Consider the following 17,555-nt stretch of genomic DNA (forward strand, 5'->3'; position numbering starts at 1 on the left):
CGGAGTCTAAGAACATTTGGAGGTCTTTATTGTATCTAAAAGCACTGCAGCTGTGCAGGGCAGGAACCTGCTATAAATGTAGAAGAAGAGCTGTTTTTTATACCCCACTTTTCTCTACCTTGAGGAGTCTCAAACTAGATCCCAATTGCCTTTCCCTTCTCCCCACAACAGGCACCTTGTGAGGTAGGCGAGGCTGAGCCGCCCTGAGCCTGCTCCGGCGGGGAGGGCGGGATACAAATAAAATTTGTTGTTGTTGTTGTTGTTGAAAGAACTCAGAGAGAACAGTGACTGGCCCAAGGCCACCCAACCAGCTTCATGTGGAGGAGGAGTGGGGGATGAAACCTGGTTCTCCAGATTACAGTCTGCAGCTCTCAACCACAACACCACGCTGAGGCTGCCCATTCACATGTAAAACACAGGATCTATTTTTAAACAAAAGAGGAACATGGGAGCAAGGGAAGTTGATAATACTATGCCTGCCCCTACCTTTCCACATTCTGCTGTTTAGAGAGTATTTTCTCCCGGCCAGGCTCCAGTGTTGGAAATCAGCCAGGCTTGGGGAAAAACCCTGAAAGATGTGAAGCACAATAACTAGGGTGGCCGTAATAGCTGGAGGCCAGCCAGGGACACCTTGAGGGGGGAATGATGTGAGCGCGCCGCCGGAAACAGGAAGTGACGTCACTTCCGGCGACGTCATGCCGCCGCCGGAAACAGGAAGTGACGTCACTTCCTGTGACATCATTTCCCCCGCGCCATCTGCCAGAAGCAGGAAGTGACATCACTTCCTGTGACATCATTTCCCCCAAATGACATCATTTCCCTCCGCCGGCTGTTTCTGATAGCCCTGCGCCCCCTCTTTCATTTGATATGTGTCCCGTGCGGGTGCCACCCTCCTGCCGGGAGATGCCGCAAAATGAGCCCCCTTGAGGCTTATGGAGGCAGGGCTCAGGGGAAGCGAGCTAGACTGCTGTTCTTTTGAGGGGTTATAGAGTGTTTCGAGCCTGTCCCTGTGGCATCGGTCCCATCGTTGTGGGACCCAGGGGGCCGGCGCAGCCTGTCACTAATAACACAGGTCGAGATGCAGGACAGGAACCCGGAAGTGACCGACAGGCTGCTTCAGCGGGCCGCTGCGCCGGCCCCCTGGGTCCCACAACGATGGGTCCGATGCCACAGGGACGGGCTCAAAACACTCTATAACCCCTCAAAAGAACAGCAGTCTAGCTCGCTTCCCCCGAGCCCTGCCGCCATAAGCCTCAAAGGGGCTCATTTTGCGGCATCTCCCGGCAGGAGGGTGGCACCCGCACGGGACACATATCAAATGAAAGAGGGGGCGCAGGGCTATCAGAAACAGCCGGCGGAGGGAGTCGGGAGCCCACCCCACTGGGAAGGAAGGAAGAAAGGAGGGAGGGAGGGAGGGAGGAAGAAAGGAAGGAGAGAGGGAAAGGGAAGGGAGGAAGGAAGGAAGGAGGGAAGGAAGAAAGGAAGGAAGGAGGGAGGGAGGGAGGGAAGGAAGGAAGGAGGGAGGAAGGAAGGAGGGAGGAAGGAAGAAAGGAGGGAGGGAAGGAAGGAGGGAGGGAGGGAGGGAGGAGGGAGGGAGGAAGGAAGAAAGAAAGGAAGGAAGGAGGGAAGGGAGGAAGGAAGGAGGGAAGGAAGAAAGGACGGAAGGAGGGAGGGAAGGAGGGAAGGAAGGAAGAAAGGAAGGAGGGAGGGAAGGAGGGAAGGAGGGAAGGAAGGAAGGAAGGAAGGAAGGAAGGAAGGAAGGAAGGAAGGAAGGAAGGAAGGAAGGAAGGCCGGCTGCCCCCTCCCGCCAGCCGCCCCCCCCGCTTTCGGCCCCCTCCCTGCCTGCCTGCCTGGGGGGGGGCTTACCTTCTCCAGGGCGTGGGTGGCCTCTCCTCCGGGCGGGCAGGCGGGCTGGCCAGGAGGCGCAGCGGCAGCTGGCGCTGGTGGCGGGGCTGGCGGCGGCTGACCCGGGGCCTCTCGCCACGCTGCCGCCACAGGCGCCACTGGCCCGCCTCCTCCGCCGCCTCCTCCGCCGCCTCCTCTGCCGCCGCCTCCACTGCCTCCCTCTCTGCCACGGCCGGGGCCCTACACCAGCGGGAGGAGCCGGTGGGCCGCGCGCGCGGGGAAGGCGGCGAGTGAGGGAGCCAGCGTCCCTGCGCGTGCGCACGGCGTTGTGGCGGGCCCCGCGCATGCGCAGAGCCTGCCGCACCACCATGCGCACGCGCAGGGACACTGGCTCCCTCACTCGCCGCCTTCCCCGCCCGCACGCGCGGCCCACCGGCTCCCCGCTGGCTAAACCGGGACTTCTAATGGTCCCGGTATAGCCAGCCCGGGAGGCGGGAATTGGGGGCCAGAACCGGGACTTTCCCGGGTGACCGGGACGGTCTGGCCACCCTAACAATAACACACAAAAGGAAACTCTCTATGGGCACAACTACATGATACACCCAACGTGTGTTGGGTCATGGGTGTGCAACTGGATTCACAGAGTACATTCACACCACACTCAATAATGCATTTTGCAAGTGGGTTTTTCTTCTTGCACAGTAAAAATCTAGTTGCAAAATGCATTATTGAGTGTAGTGTGAATGCCCCCACATTGCTGGGAGAAAGGCAGATGTATATCAAGAGAACTACCTTAAAAGGTGCTGGTTCACTTGGCACTGTGAGGGAACATGATTATGGGAGAGAAGGATCATTCAGACTTCTCAGCCACCCCACTTTTGCCAGCAGAAAGGGAGGGGCTTTTCTCCCCTTTGGCCTGGTTCTACTTGTCCTTCCTAAGGGCACGCGGAGTCAGAGAAAAGGATAAAAAGGTTTCCACCTCTTTATGCTGGTGAAAGCAACGTATGAGGGAAACAGGAAGCTCCTTCCTTCTCCTTGCAGCACTGAGCAAACAACAACAACAACAAAATTTTATTTGTATCCCGCCCTCCCCGCCGAAGCAGGCTCAGGGCGGCTAACAACATAATTCAGGTTTAATTATACAAATAAATAAAATTATGTTTAAACATCATGAACATTTTAATTAAAAATCCGCTTAAGTTTTAAAAATTAAATTAAATTAAATTAATAAAAGTGCTAATGCTATGTTTGCTTTTTATGATGGCGGTTTCCTTAGCAATTTCCATTTTCATCAGCGAAAGCCAGTCAGAAGAGGAAGGTCTTGCAGGCCCTGCGGAACTGTTCAAAGTCCCGCAGGGCCCGCATTTCCTCTGGAAGTTGGTTCCATAGGCTCGGAGCTATAGAGGAGAAGGCCCGGTTACGGGTACATTGCAGCTTCACCTCTCTCGGTCCGGGAATAGTCAACAAGTTTTTTCCGGCTGACCTCAGTGCTCTCTGGGGTTCATATGGGGTGCTTTCTAAGGTGAGTTGCCCCAATGTACATTTGACTGCAAGTTGGGTCATGCCCCCATGACCAAACACATGTGGGGCATGTTGTGTCGCCTGTCCCTATGTTTCATTGTTCCATGAAGGAAAGTATAATATAGTGGGTTCAATGCAAGGAGGAGATGTGGTTGCAGTGATCATAGCTCTCTTCGTTACAGCATGGTAACAGCTGAACTAGAAGACTGTTGTACTGGGCCAATGGGGCCAACTATATACAGTTCAAGGTTCCCATGCTGGGATGCCATTGGATCATTCAAACCAGCAGGGGAGCCATGATTCGAGCAGGGCAGCAGGGATTTGGATCCTACTGCCCATTGTTCCTGAGTCCTCATCTCCGCCCTAAAAGCTCCAATGAGCCATGCAGGGACCTGGTTAATAGCAGCATTAGTCCACATACACAACAGAAAGGAAAAGTTCACTCACTCACCAATTTGTGCCTCTCTGTGACTGTCTTTGTTTTGGAGAAAAGATGCCCTGGTGAACAAGCTCACAGGTTCCAGGAAGCACACTGGCAGGGGTTGGGGAGGGGGGGGGTGCCCTGAGAATCATGAAAAGGTGCTTTCCCATCAACACAAGTAAGCAAAGGCACTTTGGCAGTGACCTTTTCCAAAAGTTTGCACAAATAATGTGCAACAAGCCCATAATGTGACAATGTCATGTAGATGCTCTCACAAAAAATAAAAAGTAAAAAGGCACCAGTTTAAACATAAAACCAGTGCAAAACTACCATACAGAAGCAGACTTTGAGTTTCTTGATTTTTTTAAAAAAATATTTTGATTGTTTTTATTAATTCCCTGCCTCAAGTCTCAACTTGCTGGGAGAAAGGCAGGCGTGTGCATTGTTCAAGAAATGTAAATAAGTAAGTTCCCTGCTTCTGCCACCAGCACAGCCAACAGGAGTCAAAACTAGGGCAGGCAGGCTGGCTGGCTGGTTGGCGGCTGCACCTCTCCAGGTTCTCAGAAAAACATACGGCGGCTCAGTACTTGCCATTTAATTCGAGGGTGTGGAACTGCAAGGGAAATGGTCGCGCTTACAACAAATATAATAGGGATAGATGGTGAAAGAGACCCATATAATATTAATAGGCAGTTACTGAACATTTACTATTGCATTGCTCAGGGGGAAAGCCCAGGATTGTGCATTTGCCATCCGACGACTGTGAATAGGGCTGTGGCTTGTGGAGGGTTGCCAGCCTCCAGGTGGCAGCTGGGGAACCCTGGAATTACAGCTCATCTGAAGAAATGAGCAGTGACTTGCAAAAGCTCATCCCCTGCCACAAATGTTGTTAGTCTTTAAGGTGCTACTGGAGTCTTGCTCCTTTCTACAGCTCATCTCCAGACTATAGAGATCAGTTCCCCTGGAGAAAATGGATGCTTTGGAGAGCGGACCCAAAGGCATTGTATCCCACTGAGGTCCTTGTCCTCCCCAAGCTCTATCCCCAAATCTTCAGGAGTTTCAGAGCAGATTTGGGAACCTTCCAGCACATGGAAGGTGGGCATTCTGCACAATGATGCAGACGTTTCCCCCTCCCAAAAATGTGGAAGCAAAGTACATGTCAGAGGTTATGACTGCTGCAAAACCTCGTTGCAACTTATAGCTTATTTCAGAGCCAGAGAGACACAGAGAACCATGACCTGGCTAAAGGAGAAGCACTTTGGGTTTCAGGATTGGTCCTTCTCTGGAAATCTGATAGGGAGGAGTCTAGCTGCTGCCTTTCAGGAGTGCCTCTTTGTTTATGTACTGCTTGCTTGTATATCTGTAACTAAAATAAACAACAGAAAGACACTTGGAGTCACTAGCACTCCCTCTCTCAGCCAAAGAGAGAAAGAGAACAAAGTCTGAGTCCGGCAGCAAAGACTGACAAAGTTTTCAAAGATTTCAGGTTTTCACGGCTGGTAACATCATTAGGGTTTGTAGAATCTTTCGGGCTCAAGTGCTGTGTTCTACTGGAGAAAGTTTTCCTTCCAGACGTTTTGTTCTCAGCTGTGGAGAACATCCTCAGTGGCCTTGCAGCCGGAGCAGGCTCTCTGACCTTCTTGGATGCTGTGCATTGAGTGGGGCCAGGGCTGCTGGAGAGCTGCTATTTCTAGGCTGGAGGGGGTGTGGTGAAAGGGCAATTGGTTTGTGGATGTGCCCATTGTTTGGTGGGGCTTCCTGGAAGGGTAGTGATAAGGAAACTGGCTGTTGAACGTGACCATTGTTCTGTGTTAATTGCTGGGAGGGTTGGAAGGGGTGTGAAGATAAGGAAGATGGTTGTTGACTGTGGAACAATCAGCACAGTCAACAACCATCTTCCTTATTTTCACACCCCTTCCAACCCTCCCAGCAATTAACACAGAACAATGGTCACATTCAACAGCCAGTTTCCTTATCACTACCCTTCCAGGAAGCCCCACCAAACAATGGGCACATCCACAAACCAATTGCCCTTTCACCACACCCCCTCCAGCCTAGAAATAGCAGCTCTCCAGCAGCCCTGGCCCCACTCAATGCACAGCAGCCGAGAAGGTCAGAGCGCCTGCTCCGGCTGCAACGCCACTGAGGATGTTCTCCACAGCTGAGAACGAAACGTCTGGAAGGAAAACTTTCCCCAGTAGAACATGGCCCTTGAGCCCGAAAGATTCTACAAACCCTACTGACAAAGTTTAATTCTGACTACAAGCTTTTGTGTGCATGCATCTGATACATGCATACAAAAGCTTATACCCAGAATTAACCTTTGTTAGTCTTAAAGGTGCCATTGGACTCAAATTTTGTTCTGTTGCTTCAGACCAGAACCTGAGCCAAAGAGAGAAAGTAAACCTGGTCCACACCTGGAACTCCTCACCCCTTGGGAAACCCAGGAGCCCATCACTGTACCTTTTCATCCTTATGGAAGACGAGGCAAGAGGCCCAGTTGACCCCTCGAAAATAGGCTGTTGCCATCTTGAGTATATCCAGCTTGAAGGGCTGCTCTATAAACAGGATATAATTTTCCGAAATTCCAAAGCTGTGAAAATAGCTTGGCTGCAGTACAGAGCGGGAGGGGATGGAGCATATCACTTCCAGGTTTTTCAAGAATTTCCTCTTCGTTTCACTTCCTAAATTCATTTTAAAAAGAAGAGCATCTAAATTATGATTTCCTAAAATCGCTTGAGGTTTTCCACTGAAGCTCAGTTATTTAATCTGGACTACTCCTATAGACATTGGTGGAATCACATTTAGCGTAAAGCATCCAATGTTATGTCCTGGCTAGCCCAAGCTAACCTGATCTCATCAGATCTTGGAAGCTAAGCAGGGTCAGCCCTGGTTAATATTTGGATGGGAGACTACCAAGGAATACCAGGGTTGTGAAGCAGAGGCAAGCAATGGCAAACCACCTCTGAACATCTGCCTTGAAAACTCTTACGGTCAAGTGAGCTGTGACTTGACAGCACTTAGTTTCCACCACACCAAGGGGTCAATAATTTGGCTTCTTTCATTGGGACTTTTCTACTGCTTGTAAAATGGTGACTGATGATTGATAACAAGAACATTAGAGGCCTTGGAGAGTCACTGTGGGTAGTGATTAAGGAACTGATCCCCAGTGTGGGGCTATGGGTGTCTTGGCACCCTTCAGTGTTTGTTGCCACCCACCTTCCCTAAAACAAAGAAGCAGGTAATCCACCTGAAGAGCCCAGGAGGCATTACCTTTGGGTCTGCAACAAACCCCTATTTAGAAACATCTGCCTTCTTCCTGAGCAAAAGAAGACCTCCTCAATATTCTCAAAATTCCAGAAGTGTCTGCAGTCTCCACAAAATCAGGGACATCTGGATTAGAGTGTCAAACAAGGATCTGGGAGACCTGAGTTCAAATCCTTACTCTGATGTCAAACATAATGGGTCACCTTGAGCCACTCACACACACACTCAGCCTAACCTATGTCAGAGGGCTGTTACAAGAATAAAAATGGGAAAGACAGAATCATGAATGTCCCAAGAGCAGGATTTAAAATGAAAGCAAGACAGAGAGAAGGGCTTGACATCAGAGAACACTCTGACTGTAAACACGTTTCACGTGACCCTATGAAAGCCGTCTTATATTAAGTGAAGGCACTGCCCCCGTCTCAGCTTCCAGACATTATGGCAACAGAGGGTAGGTAGCTAGATAGTCACACTGACCTTTCCTTCCTGTATTTACTCTTCTGCCACATCTTTGAAATGTAGATTGTGTTCTCAGGGAACAACTTCCTTCCTTCCATTCACTCTCTCACACAAAGCTTCTCCTTCTCCCTGCACACACCAAGAGGAACAACATGTTGTCCTCTCTTGGCACCATGAGGCAGATGGCTCTCTTGCCATCTGCTCCCATCCCTAGCTAGTAAGTTAGAACTCTATCCTGTCTCTACTCTTTCCCATCCAAAAGTGTACTTCTCAAATAAAGGGAGCAGTATTTCTCTCTTAAACTTGCAACGTGGTTCTGTGCAGCTCTGTAAGTGGAGAAACCTAGCAAAGTGATGCTCCTGCATTTTGTAGCTTTACTTAAGCATTCTGCTAACTAGTGGGAACTGGACTAACTATGCCAGTTAATCCCAACAATATTGATTGACATTAAGAAGAAGCTAGCTATTAAGAAGACTGCAGATTTATCCTGCACTTCTCTCTGAATCAGAGACTCAGAGCATCTTACAATCTCCTATATCTTCTCCCCCCACAACAAACACCCTGTGAGGTGGGTAGGGCTGAGAGGTCTCAGCCCCACCCACAGCATGCACCAGTCTGACCCGTAGATGCTGATGCCATTTGAGGGATGAATGCAGTCATTTAAAAATGCTGCAAGTGTGTGATCCTGGTTCAGTTTGCAGCATGGTGGGACCTGACAATCAACCCATGCACCTTTTCAGCTGTTTCAGCACTTGAAAAAGTGTGAGGGGGTAACAAGATCACTGCACTTCAAAGTATTTTTTCAAATTAATATCTAAAACAGCATCTGCTACCACGGGGCAGACCCATAGATGCTGTAACATCTAGCTTGGCCTTCAGTCACACCACTGGTCCATTTAACTCACTAATGTCTATCTGGAAATTGTTCTTCAAGGTATCAGGCAGTGGTCTTTGCCAGCACTGTTATCTAGGAAACTTTAAACTGGTGATGCCAGAGGTTGAACTTGGGAATCTTCGATATGCAAAACACATGCTCAATTACTGAATCATTGCTCCTCCTTTAATTAAAGCTGTGACCCCTCTCCTAACTATAATTTTGCCGCACCCTGATTAATGACAATTACAGCAAGTAACATCTTCATAACCGTGGGTAGGACACAGATCAGTGTTGGCTCATCCGTATGCGTGTACCAGTCAACTTCCCTGCCTGTATTTGAAGAAATGGATTCTAATCCCTGAAAGTTTATTCTGGAATAAAACTACCTTCATCTTTAAGACACTCCAAGACTCTCTGTGTTCATTAACTGGCCCCTCCGTGTATGAACAGATTCCATTGAGAAGAACTGCACTTCAGGTGATAGAACCTGCCAAGTACAGGTTTTTGTCTATGAAGTCCTGAACAGCTTGAAGGCCAGGCTCAGGCCAGGGTACCTGAAGAACCATCTTCTCCCATATCGGCTGACCTTCCAGTTATGAGCCTCTTCACAATTCCTGCTCTCTGTGCCCATGAAGTGGGTGGTGACCAGAGAAAGGGCTTTCTCTGCAGTGGCACCTCCCCTGCAGAATGTCCTCCCCTTTGAGGCCCGCCTGCTATCCATCTTACTCTCTTTTAGGCACCAGGACAAAATATTTATCTTTACCCAGGTTTTAACTAAAGGTTTTGACCTATTAAAAACCATTTTATGGTATGTTTTAGCCTGAGGACTGTCTTCTGTATTTTGGAGCTTTTTGGGGAAAAAAACATTTTGGCCTTCTTTAAAGGTCTAGTGTTTAATAGCTATATGATTTGCAGTGCCAACCAGCCAAGAGAAAAATGTCCTGTCCCTTTCATAGAGATTTAAAAAGGTAAAGGTAGTCCCCTGTGCAAGCACCAGTCGTTTCCAACTCTGGGATGCCGTTGCTTTCACAACGTTTTCACAGCAGACTTTTTACGGGGTGGTTTGCCATTGCCTTCCCCCATCATCTACACTTCCCCCCAGCAAGCTGGGTACTCATTTTACCGACCTCGGAAGGATGGAAGGCTGAGTCAACCTCAAGCTGGCTACCAGAACCCAGCTTCCGCAGGGATCGAACTCAGGTCGTGAGCAGAGCTTAGTACTGCAGTACTGCAGCTTTACCACTCTATGCCATGGGGCTCTACTTACATAGAGATTTAGCAGGGTGTTATTTACCAGGTGGTGTTATTTCCCTCCATGCCAGGATAAGTTTCAAGTTCAACTGCCCATTGTTGCAACTGACTTATGGTGACCCCTCATGGATTTTCTCAAGGCATGAGATAAGCAGAGATTTATTTTTTTGCCATTGCACCTTTCACCTTCCTCTACATAGCACCCCTGGACTTCCTTGGTGGTCTCTCATCTAAACACTAACCTGGGCTAACCCTGCTTAGTTTCAAAGCTCTGACAAGCCATACATTAAGCCTCTATTAAAACAGCAGGGTTTTTTCCTCCAGCCTGTTGGCCACCCCAAAGAGGTCTTGCCATTTTCTTTTAGTCCTGAATAGCTTCAAGCAAGTCTCTGGAATGGTGGCAGATACATCTCATAAATAAATATCCACTGTGCTATGTTCATCATGGCCCATTCATCACATGTGAGCTGCCACTTGATCCTGAAGTCATACAGGCTGCCTCTGTGCCAAACCCGGAAGCTGCAGCAGGTGCAGAACGCGGCTGCCAGACTATTGTTGGGGTTCCCAAAGTGGGAGCACATACAGCCGGGGCTGCGTGAACTGCACTGGCTGCCAGTTACGTACCGGATTCATTACAAAGTGCTGGTTATTACCTTTAAAGCCCTATATGGCCGAGGACCTGCCTACCTTAGGGACCGTCTCTCCCTGTACGAACCCCAGAGAGCACTGAGGTCAGCAGGGAAGAACCTGCTGACTATTCCTGGGCCAAAAGAGGTAAAACTACAGAGTACCTGCACTCGGGCCTTCTCTGTTATGGCTGCACAGCTATGGAACCAGCTTCCAGAAGAACAGTTCCGCAGGGCCTGCAAGACCATCCTTTTCCGAATGGCCTTAACCGACTAAAGAGAGAGACTGCTAAGCAAACTCACCATCTGTATAATAGCACCAACATATTAATTAATTTTATTATTTTAGAATTTTAATGGAATTTTAATTAAACTCTTAAATTAGTATTGTTAAATACTGTACAATGTATGTATTGACTCGTGTTGTTAGCCGCCCTGAGCCTGCTTTGGCGGGGAGGGCGGGATATAAATAAAATTGATGATGATGATGATAATGTAATCCCATCGACTCCTTGTGGACATGCAGAGTATATTCTGGCATTGAGATCATTGGGATTCTAGGTCATTCTAAGGCACTGTTCAGCAACAGATTCAGATGGGTAGCCGTGTTGGTCTGAAGCAGCAGAACAAAGTTTGCATCCAGTGGCACCTTTAAGACCAACCAAGTTGAATTCTGGGCATGAGCTTTCGTGTGCGCGCACACTTCTTTAGAGACATTGAAATGTAAGTTACCAGTCCCTGCATGTAGGTAGAGTGAGCAGCAAATTACCATACAGATGTAAGGAACAAACCGGATAAGGATAAAATGGACGACGAGTTTTATGCTGGCCAGACTCAATATATTCCCCTTCTCTGTGTCCTTTGGCAGGTATATGGAAAGGCCTTAAATTCAGCAGGAGCTCATAGAAGCGCAGCTCCTGAACCTTTCTGAGGGTTCCCCCTCCTCCTCCCCACCTACCCTATTTTGTCCACTGAACAGTAGGTGCAGCTGCATAACAATCCCTGGATGAGTTCTACACCTATTTTTCTACAAAATGATCCGTGTATATGGGTATCCCTTATGAACAGAGATTATGCAGGTGTGGTAGAGAACCTAATTTTTTAAGACACATCTTATTAGATTGCCTGTTACTGATTTCCCACCACCACCATTTGATCAAGCCATTTCTCTCAACCCCTAATTTTGCAATTAATAAACGGACAGAATTCTTGCTAGCTGACAAATGTTCCTCAATCACCTAGCAGGTGGCAGAGTTAGGGTTGCCAATCCCCAGGTGGGGGTGGGAGATCCCCCAGTTTGGATGCCCTCCCCCCACTTCAGAGTCATCAGAAGGGGGGGGGGAATGTCTGCTGGACACTCCATTATTCCCTATGGAGACCAATTCCCAAAGGGTATAATGGCAATTGATCTGTGTGTATCTGGGGCTCTGTGGGGGCTGTTTTTTTGAGGTAGAGGCACCAAATTTTCAGCGTAGCATCTAGTGCCTCCCTTCAAAAAACCCTCCAAGTTTCAAAAAGATTGGACCAGGGGGTCCAATTCTATGAGCCCCAAAAGAAGGTGCCTCTATCCTTCATTATTTCCAAGGGAGGGAAGGCATTTAACAGGTGTGCAGTCCCTTAAAATGTGATGGCCAGAATTCACTTTGGAATTCAATTATGCTTGTCACAACCTTCCTTCTGGCTCTGCCCCCAAAGTCTCCTGGCTCCACCCCCAAAGCCCCCAGATATTTCTTGAATTGGGCTTGGCAACCCTAGGTGGAGTTCTTAGCTCTAGCAGGGAAAGAGATAGAAACCAAAAGTGGTAGGGGTATCACGTAGGGGTCAACTTTGTTTTATCCTAAGCTCTGGTTAAGACTTGACTGTAACTATGTTCTTTAAGCTGTTTGTACTAGTGGATTTATTAAAAGAAAACATAACATATAAGTACTGTGGAAAGAAAGAGTGACTAAACTCTTCTAGCTAACTGGATGGCTTTGGATTGTAGTAGGCCATTTGCTGAGTTCAGATCAGAAGGAGAGACACCATGCTGTTCCTCCTGATGCATTCAGGGAAGAAGAAGGAAGGAAGAGGAGGAGAACAAACAGGAAGGGAATTCCTTGAGTTACATTCCGCTGATTAGAGAGGGTGAGTGAAAACAGACATGCAGGAAGTGAACCTAGCTATCTTGCTTACTCTATGGCAGGGTTTCCCAAACTTTTCTTTCCTGTAGCCCGGTTATTTTTACACTTCTCCTTCATGACCCACTAAAATTTGGGGGTGGAGCCAGAAGACTTTGGGGGTGGAGCCGGGAAACAGGAATTATGTCATTTCCTGTGGTGTCAAGGGCCAAGTGATGTTACTTCTGGGGCACACTGAACCAAAACTCCACCTTTTCCTGTGATGTCACTTCCAAAATGCCCACCAGTGGGGACAGGGCACTAGAAGCCCTCCCACTGTTGCTTCCCACCCCTCCCAGCACTAAGAATACAGACAGAGCATCACTTGCAGGGAAAGAAAGAAAGAAGGGGGGGGGGGGCAAAGAAAAAAAAAAGCCTTCCTCACCATCAGATGACCTTAGCCAGCAAAAGCCATCATCAGTCAGTTCTTCTAACAGATACAAGGACCAAACTGGAAGAACACGCTTAGTGATAGCAGGTTCTCAGTTAATTACTCTCAGCATTCCACAACTAAGAAGTTTACATCTGCCCATCAATCTCTAAATTTCCTTCACTAAGTTTCCCCCCAGAATTAAACCCAAACAAATGGTGACCATATAAACTATGTTTTTTATTGCAGTTTGGCCCTTGCATCTGTCAAACAATATTAATATGTTGCAGCAGTCATTTTATAGAAAAATAGGTGGTGGAGCTCATCCAGGGATTGTGATGCAGCTGCAATACTATTTAATGGACAAGGAGGTGGAACTCTCAGAAGGAGGAGGAGGAACTCTCAAAAAGGTTCAGGAGCTGTTCCCACTGAATCTGAGGCCTGATATGTATGGACTTCCATTTCACCCTTTACCTATATGTATGGACTTCCATTTCATTATATCTGAAGAAGTGAGTGTGAACTTGAAAGCTTATACCTTGAATAAAACTGTGTTAGTCTTAAAGGTGCCACTGGATTCAAACTTTGTTCATCATATAAACATTAACTCATCCCATCCTAACTCACAAAAAATACAGAAAATCCTAACCCCCATTTGTCTTTTACCTGGTGCTGAAGGGGGAATCTGAAAGAGAATGTATTTTGTCCTTCCTTTATCGACTATGGAGGTGCCCATGTTGAGAGTATTCCCAGCACTGTCATAATGAGGATGGGCTGTTGCCAAATTGATAGCTGTATACTTGGAGTAGTCAACCTGCCACGTGGAATCAGAGAAGACAGAAACACAAACAAGGATGATGGGAAATGCATTCATGACTTTCAAGACACATTCCAGAAACTTCTGGTTTCATTGCTGGCAAACAACTTCACATCTTCAGCAAGCAGACTAATGACTAAAACACTGGCTTTTAAAAGAACCTGCCATTCAGACCCTTCAGGTTTAAAAGGAATGGGATCAAAGTGTAAGTGCCATCTGATCACACAGGTCAAATATGGTAAGCACAGGATGGAATGGAGCCAAACCTACACCAGTGCAGTGGAGGGGTAATAGTTCCAGATGAACTTGGGAGATTGGAGTCAAATCTCCACTCAACTCACTGGGTCCATTATTGTCACTCAATCTACTCACAGGGCTGTTGTAAGGATAAAACGAATGAGGAGAGAACAAGGTACACCATTCCTAATTTATTTATTTAGATATTTATATATGTGTTTCTCCCTAGTGCTTCCTCCATTTTATCCTCATAACAATGACCCTGAGAGGGAGGCTTGGATGAGAGAGGGCGTAACTGGCCCAAGGTCACTAAAAGAGCTTAAACAGCAGAGTGGAGATTTGAACCTGGATCTCAAAAGTCCTAGTTTAACACCAATCTCTTCCTGACCCCCAGATGCTAGAAACTCCCCCCCCAACACACACACACAACGCCCTGGCAGTTCAGGATGAAAAATTTACAGAAAGTCATCAGAAAGTTTTATAATTTTAATCACCTTGTATTGTTTTAAAATGATATATTGTTTGGCATATGTTGTATATCACCCAGGGTATGGCGCAAGCCAGGATGGGGCAATTAATTAAGTTTAATAAACAACAACAACCACTACACCATGAAGACTCACTTTGAAGGGTGGCATAAATCCAGAAAAGACAGAAGACTCTCTAGTGTGAAACTCTCAGGTGTTTCTTTGGAGTATATTTTTGCTGACCCTTCTCCACCTTTATTAGCTCTCATTTTGATGACATGTATGTTGAGTCACTGTCTCCCTACTCTCAGGTAGATTTTCCTTCCAAAACTTTAGTTCCCCTCTGTGACTGAGTTGCCCTTAGGTAGCGTGTATGTCTCCTTTGTCTTAATAACCTAAATTGTCCCACCCTGGCACAGATAATTGTTTAGGCTATTGTCCAAGCACAGGAACTTGAGGGAAAATACAGGAGCTGTCTTGTCTTAATATTAAACCCTTCTGAAACGGCACTTGAGGCAGAGTAACTTTCAAAACAAAATAAATATTTTATTTAATAGGCAGGGAATATATAGAAAGAGGAGAGATATCATGATTTAGAAATGCTGAGGTAAATATACAGACTTGAGAACCTGAGAACTTGGAAGTTCCATATTCTAAGTTATCAAGCCTGTATATTTACCTCAGCATTTCTAAATCATGCTATCTCCTCTTTCTATATTCTTTCTATATATGGTTGTAATTTCAGAGTTTTCTAGTTCTTTTCAGTGAGAGATACTTAGTATAGTATAGTGAAAACATAGCTTCTTAATAGAGTTTATTGGATAATAGCCCTTTCTTCTCTAGATTTCTCCCTTTGAAATCTGGTTTCTCCCTTCAGAAATTACAGCTTTCTACTAACTCCTGAGGTGTCCACAGTTTATTCCCTCTACTACAGACCCTGGGTTCTCCTCAGAGCACAATCCTTTTTACTGGCAGTTCTTCTTTTCCCTAAGGAGCAATAATCCTTTTCTACTTGACTTGATTGGGAGTTTCAGTCTAACTGCTCATTCACCCTTGCCAAATCTGTCTTCCAGTATTTTTGTCTGTGCAAAGCAGTTTGTAGCTTTCTGGACCTAGAATCTCAAGTCTCATTCTGAGTAGTTCTAATACTGTCAGGGCAAAGGAGTTTCATCACTTCTCTTCTCTCTGTAGAAGAATCTTTCTGACTAAACCTGTCAGAATACTGTGACTCCTGTTATAAGAGGAAAATCTAAAGAAATCTCACTGAGGACCGACAACTCAATTATTTTCCCTCCAGAACAGCTGGTGTTATACCTAATCTTAACTGATGCTGGTCAATCACAGAATGGTGTAGAGCAGCCTATCAAATATTGTCCCCAGTCCAGGGAAGGTTAACTTCTAATTGCTCAGCTGCTCCGAAACAGGCAGCATTTTAAAACCTACTTTTCTGTGCTATCCCTCACAACATGTAAACATAAGCAGCCCAAACTCACCTTTTCTAGAGTTTCCAGAGTCTTAGGGTCAATTTTCCTGATGAAATTGACTTCACTGCTGGCATAGTAATCCTCTCCATTTCTGATGATATTGATCATGCAGTTGTCCGTGAATTTAGGTATTGTGTGGGACAGGTAGCTAAAGGCCCTACATTTGGAGAAACAAACATCCTGTCACAATATTGACAGTGTTTTCTGCATTCAAAATACTTGGCACACATCACCTGGTCATGACCCCATACAAGAGCATGGTAATATAGCCCAGTGTTATTGTTCATGTACAATAGACAGGGTCACCAAGGGTGGAATGGCTTGAGGAAAACCAGCCTGTGTGGGGTAGTGGTCAGAGTGCCAAACTAAGGTCTGAGAGACCCAGGTTTCGATCCCCATTCTGCCATGGGCGCTTACTTGGAGGCTTTGGGCTGGTCACTTTCTAAGTGTAACCTACCTCACAGGGTTGTTGTGAGGACAAAATCAAGAAAGCATGAATGAAACTGTCAGCTGCTCTGAATCCCTATTGGGACAAAGGTGGAGTACAAATGAAATAAATGAATTAAATTAATAAATAAAGCCACTTTGTGAACAAGGCACAGGGAACATTTGAGCCAGGGATCTCTGGATCACTGCTCATTCTCTTAGCCTCTGTGCTATGATGCCTCTTCACCATTGCAGTGATGATAATCATTCACTCTAGACATTGGAAGAAAAACTGGCATTCACTGGGCAGTGATTCCCAATGTAACACTCACAAACACCATGGTTGCCCTACTTCTTTCTTCTGCAAACCACCTCTTCCCCAAAGCAAAGAGCCATTCCTGACTTTCTTTTTCCTCACTGGGGCAGGAAGTACTTCAGAAGAGTCTAGGAGGCATCTCCTTCAAGTCTTCAAGAAGCACCCATTCATAAACAGCTTCATTACTGTAGGATCTTTGGCTTGGAACCTCTCAATATTTTGTGACTGCTCTCCATGGCAGCCATTTTGTGATTGGTCTCTCCTCCTAGAGCAGCCATTTTGTGGTGCCACTCTCTATCCGTCTCAAAATTCAAAAAATGCCCACAGGTTCAACATGATTGATGACCCCCTGCTCTTGTGGATATTCCTACTCTTAAGCTGCACTTGGAAACAAAGGTATTTGGGGATCACAGGATGATGAGGATGAAGAAAGCACCAATTCAATGCACTGGCTCTGTTTTTGTTTGGGTTTTTTTAGCATTGTCTATCTGAGGATCTGTAGAGAACACATCATATTGCTTTATGAGCCAAATTTGCACCTGACGTGGAAATCGTAAGACTTGGGTAACTTAGTATTGCATTTCTGTGCACAAACAATTATGCTTGGCAATACTCATCCACACCCATTGGAATGGATGGAAGATTTGGCATCTGTCCTTGTCTCATCTTTATTACACAATTTCCTGCTCCTTTCTGAGATCTTATGCCAATGATGATTTCTGCACAGCAACACAAGTGTTTCCTCTTATTACTCTTGGGGCTCTAGAACTGACAGAGTATCAGAAGCGTGATGACTGTGAAATGTAATGGGGAGCATGAACAGGGGAATATGTTGCTGGAATTTTCCTAATGCCTGAAAAGCACCACTTCTCCAAAACGAAATGTGGTGAAATTGAATAAGCAAGGTCATACACAGCTTCAGGTGTAGTCAATTTCATTCCTGAAAGAAACCTTAGGTTTTTAATTAAAACACAAGGTAAGAACATCTACATTCTATTTATTCTAAAGAAGGCAG

The 17,555-nt window shown here is 46.4% G+C and overlaps 1 protein-coding gene across 1 annotated transcript in view; it reads right to left on the bottom strand.

Annotated features, from left to right (window-relative positions):
• The window catches only part of BCO1 (beta-carotene oxygenase 1), a 65,649-nt gene that overhangs the window by 20,407 nt on the left and 27,687 nt on the right, over positions 1–17,555 (bottom strand). Inside the window, exons 4-6 of the mRNA XM_060254359.1 lie at positions 15,808–15,955; positions 13,460–13,607; positions 6,251–6,471 (exon numbers count right to left, since the gene is read on the bottom strand). Of these exons, the coding sequence (XP_060110342.1) occupies positions 6,251–6,471; positions 13,460–13,607; positions 15,808–15,955 (517 nt within the window). The remainder of the gene's footprint in view (positions 1–6,250; positions 6,472–13,459; positions 13,608–15,807; positions 15,956–17,555) is intronic.

This window comes from Heteronotia binoei, chromosome 14 (assembly GCF_032191835.1).
Source record: "Heteronotia binoei isolate CCM8104 ecotype False Entrance Well chromosome 14, APGP_CSIRO_Hbin_v1, whole genome shotgun sequence".
In the NCBI taxonomy this organism is placed as follows: domain Eukaryota; kingdom Metazoa; phylum Chordata; class Lepidosauria; order Squamata; family Gekkonidae; genus Heteronotia; species Heteronotia binoei.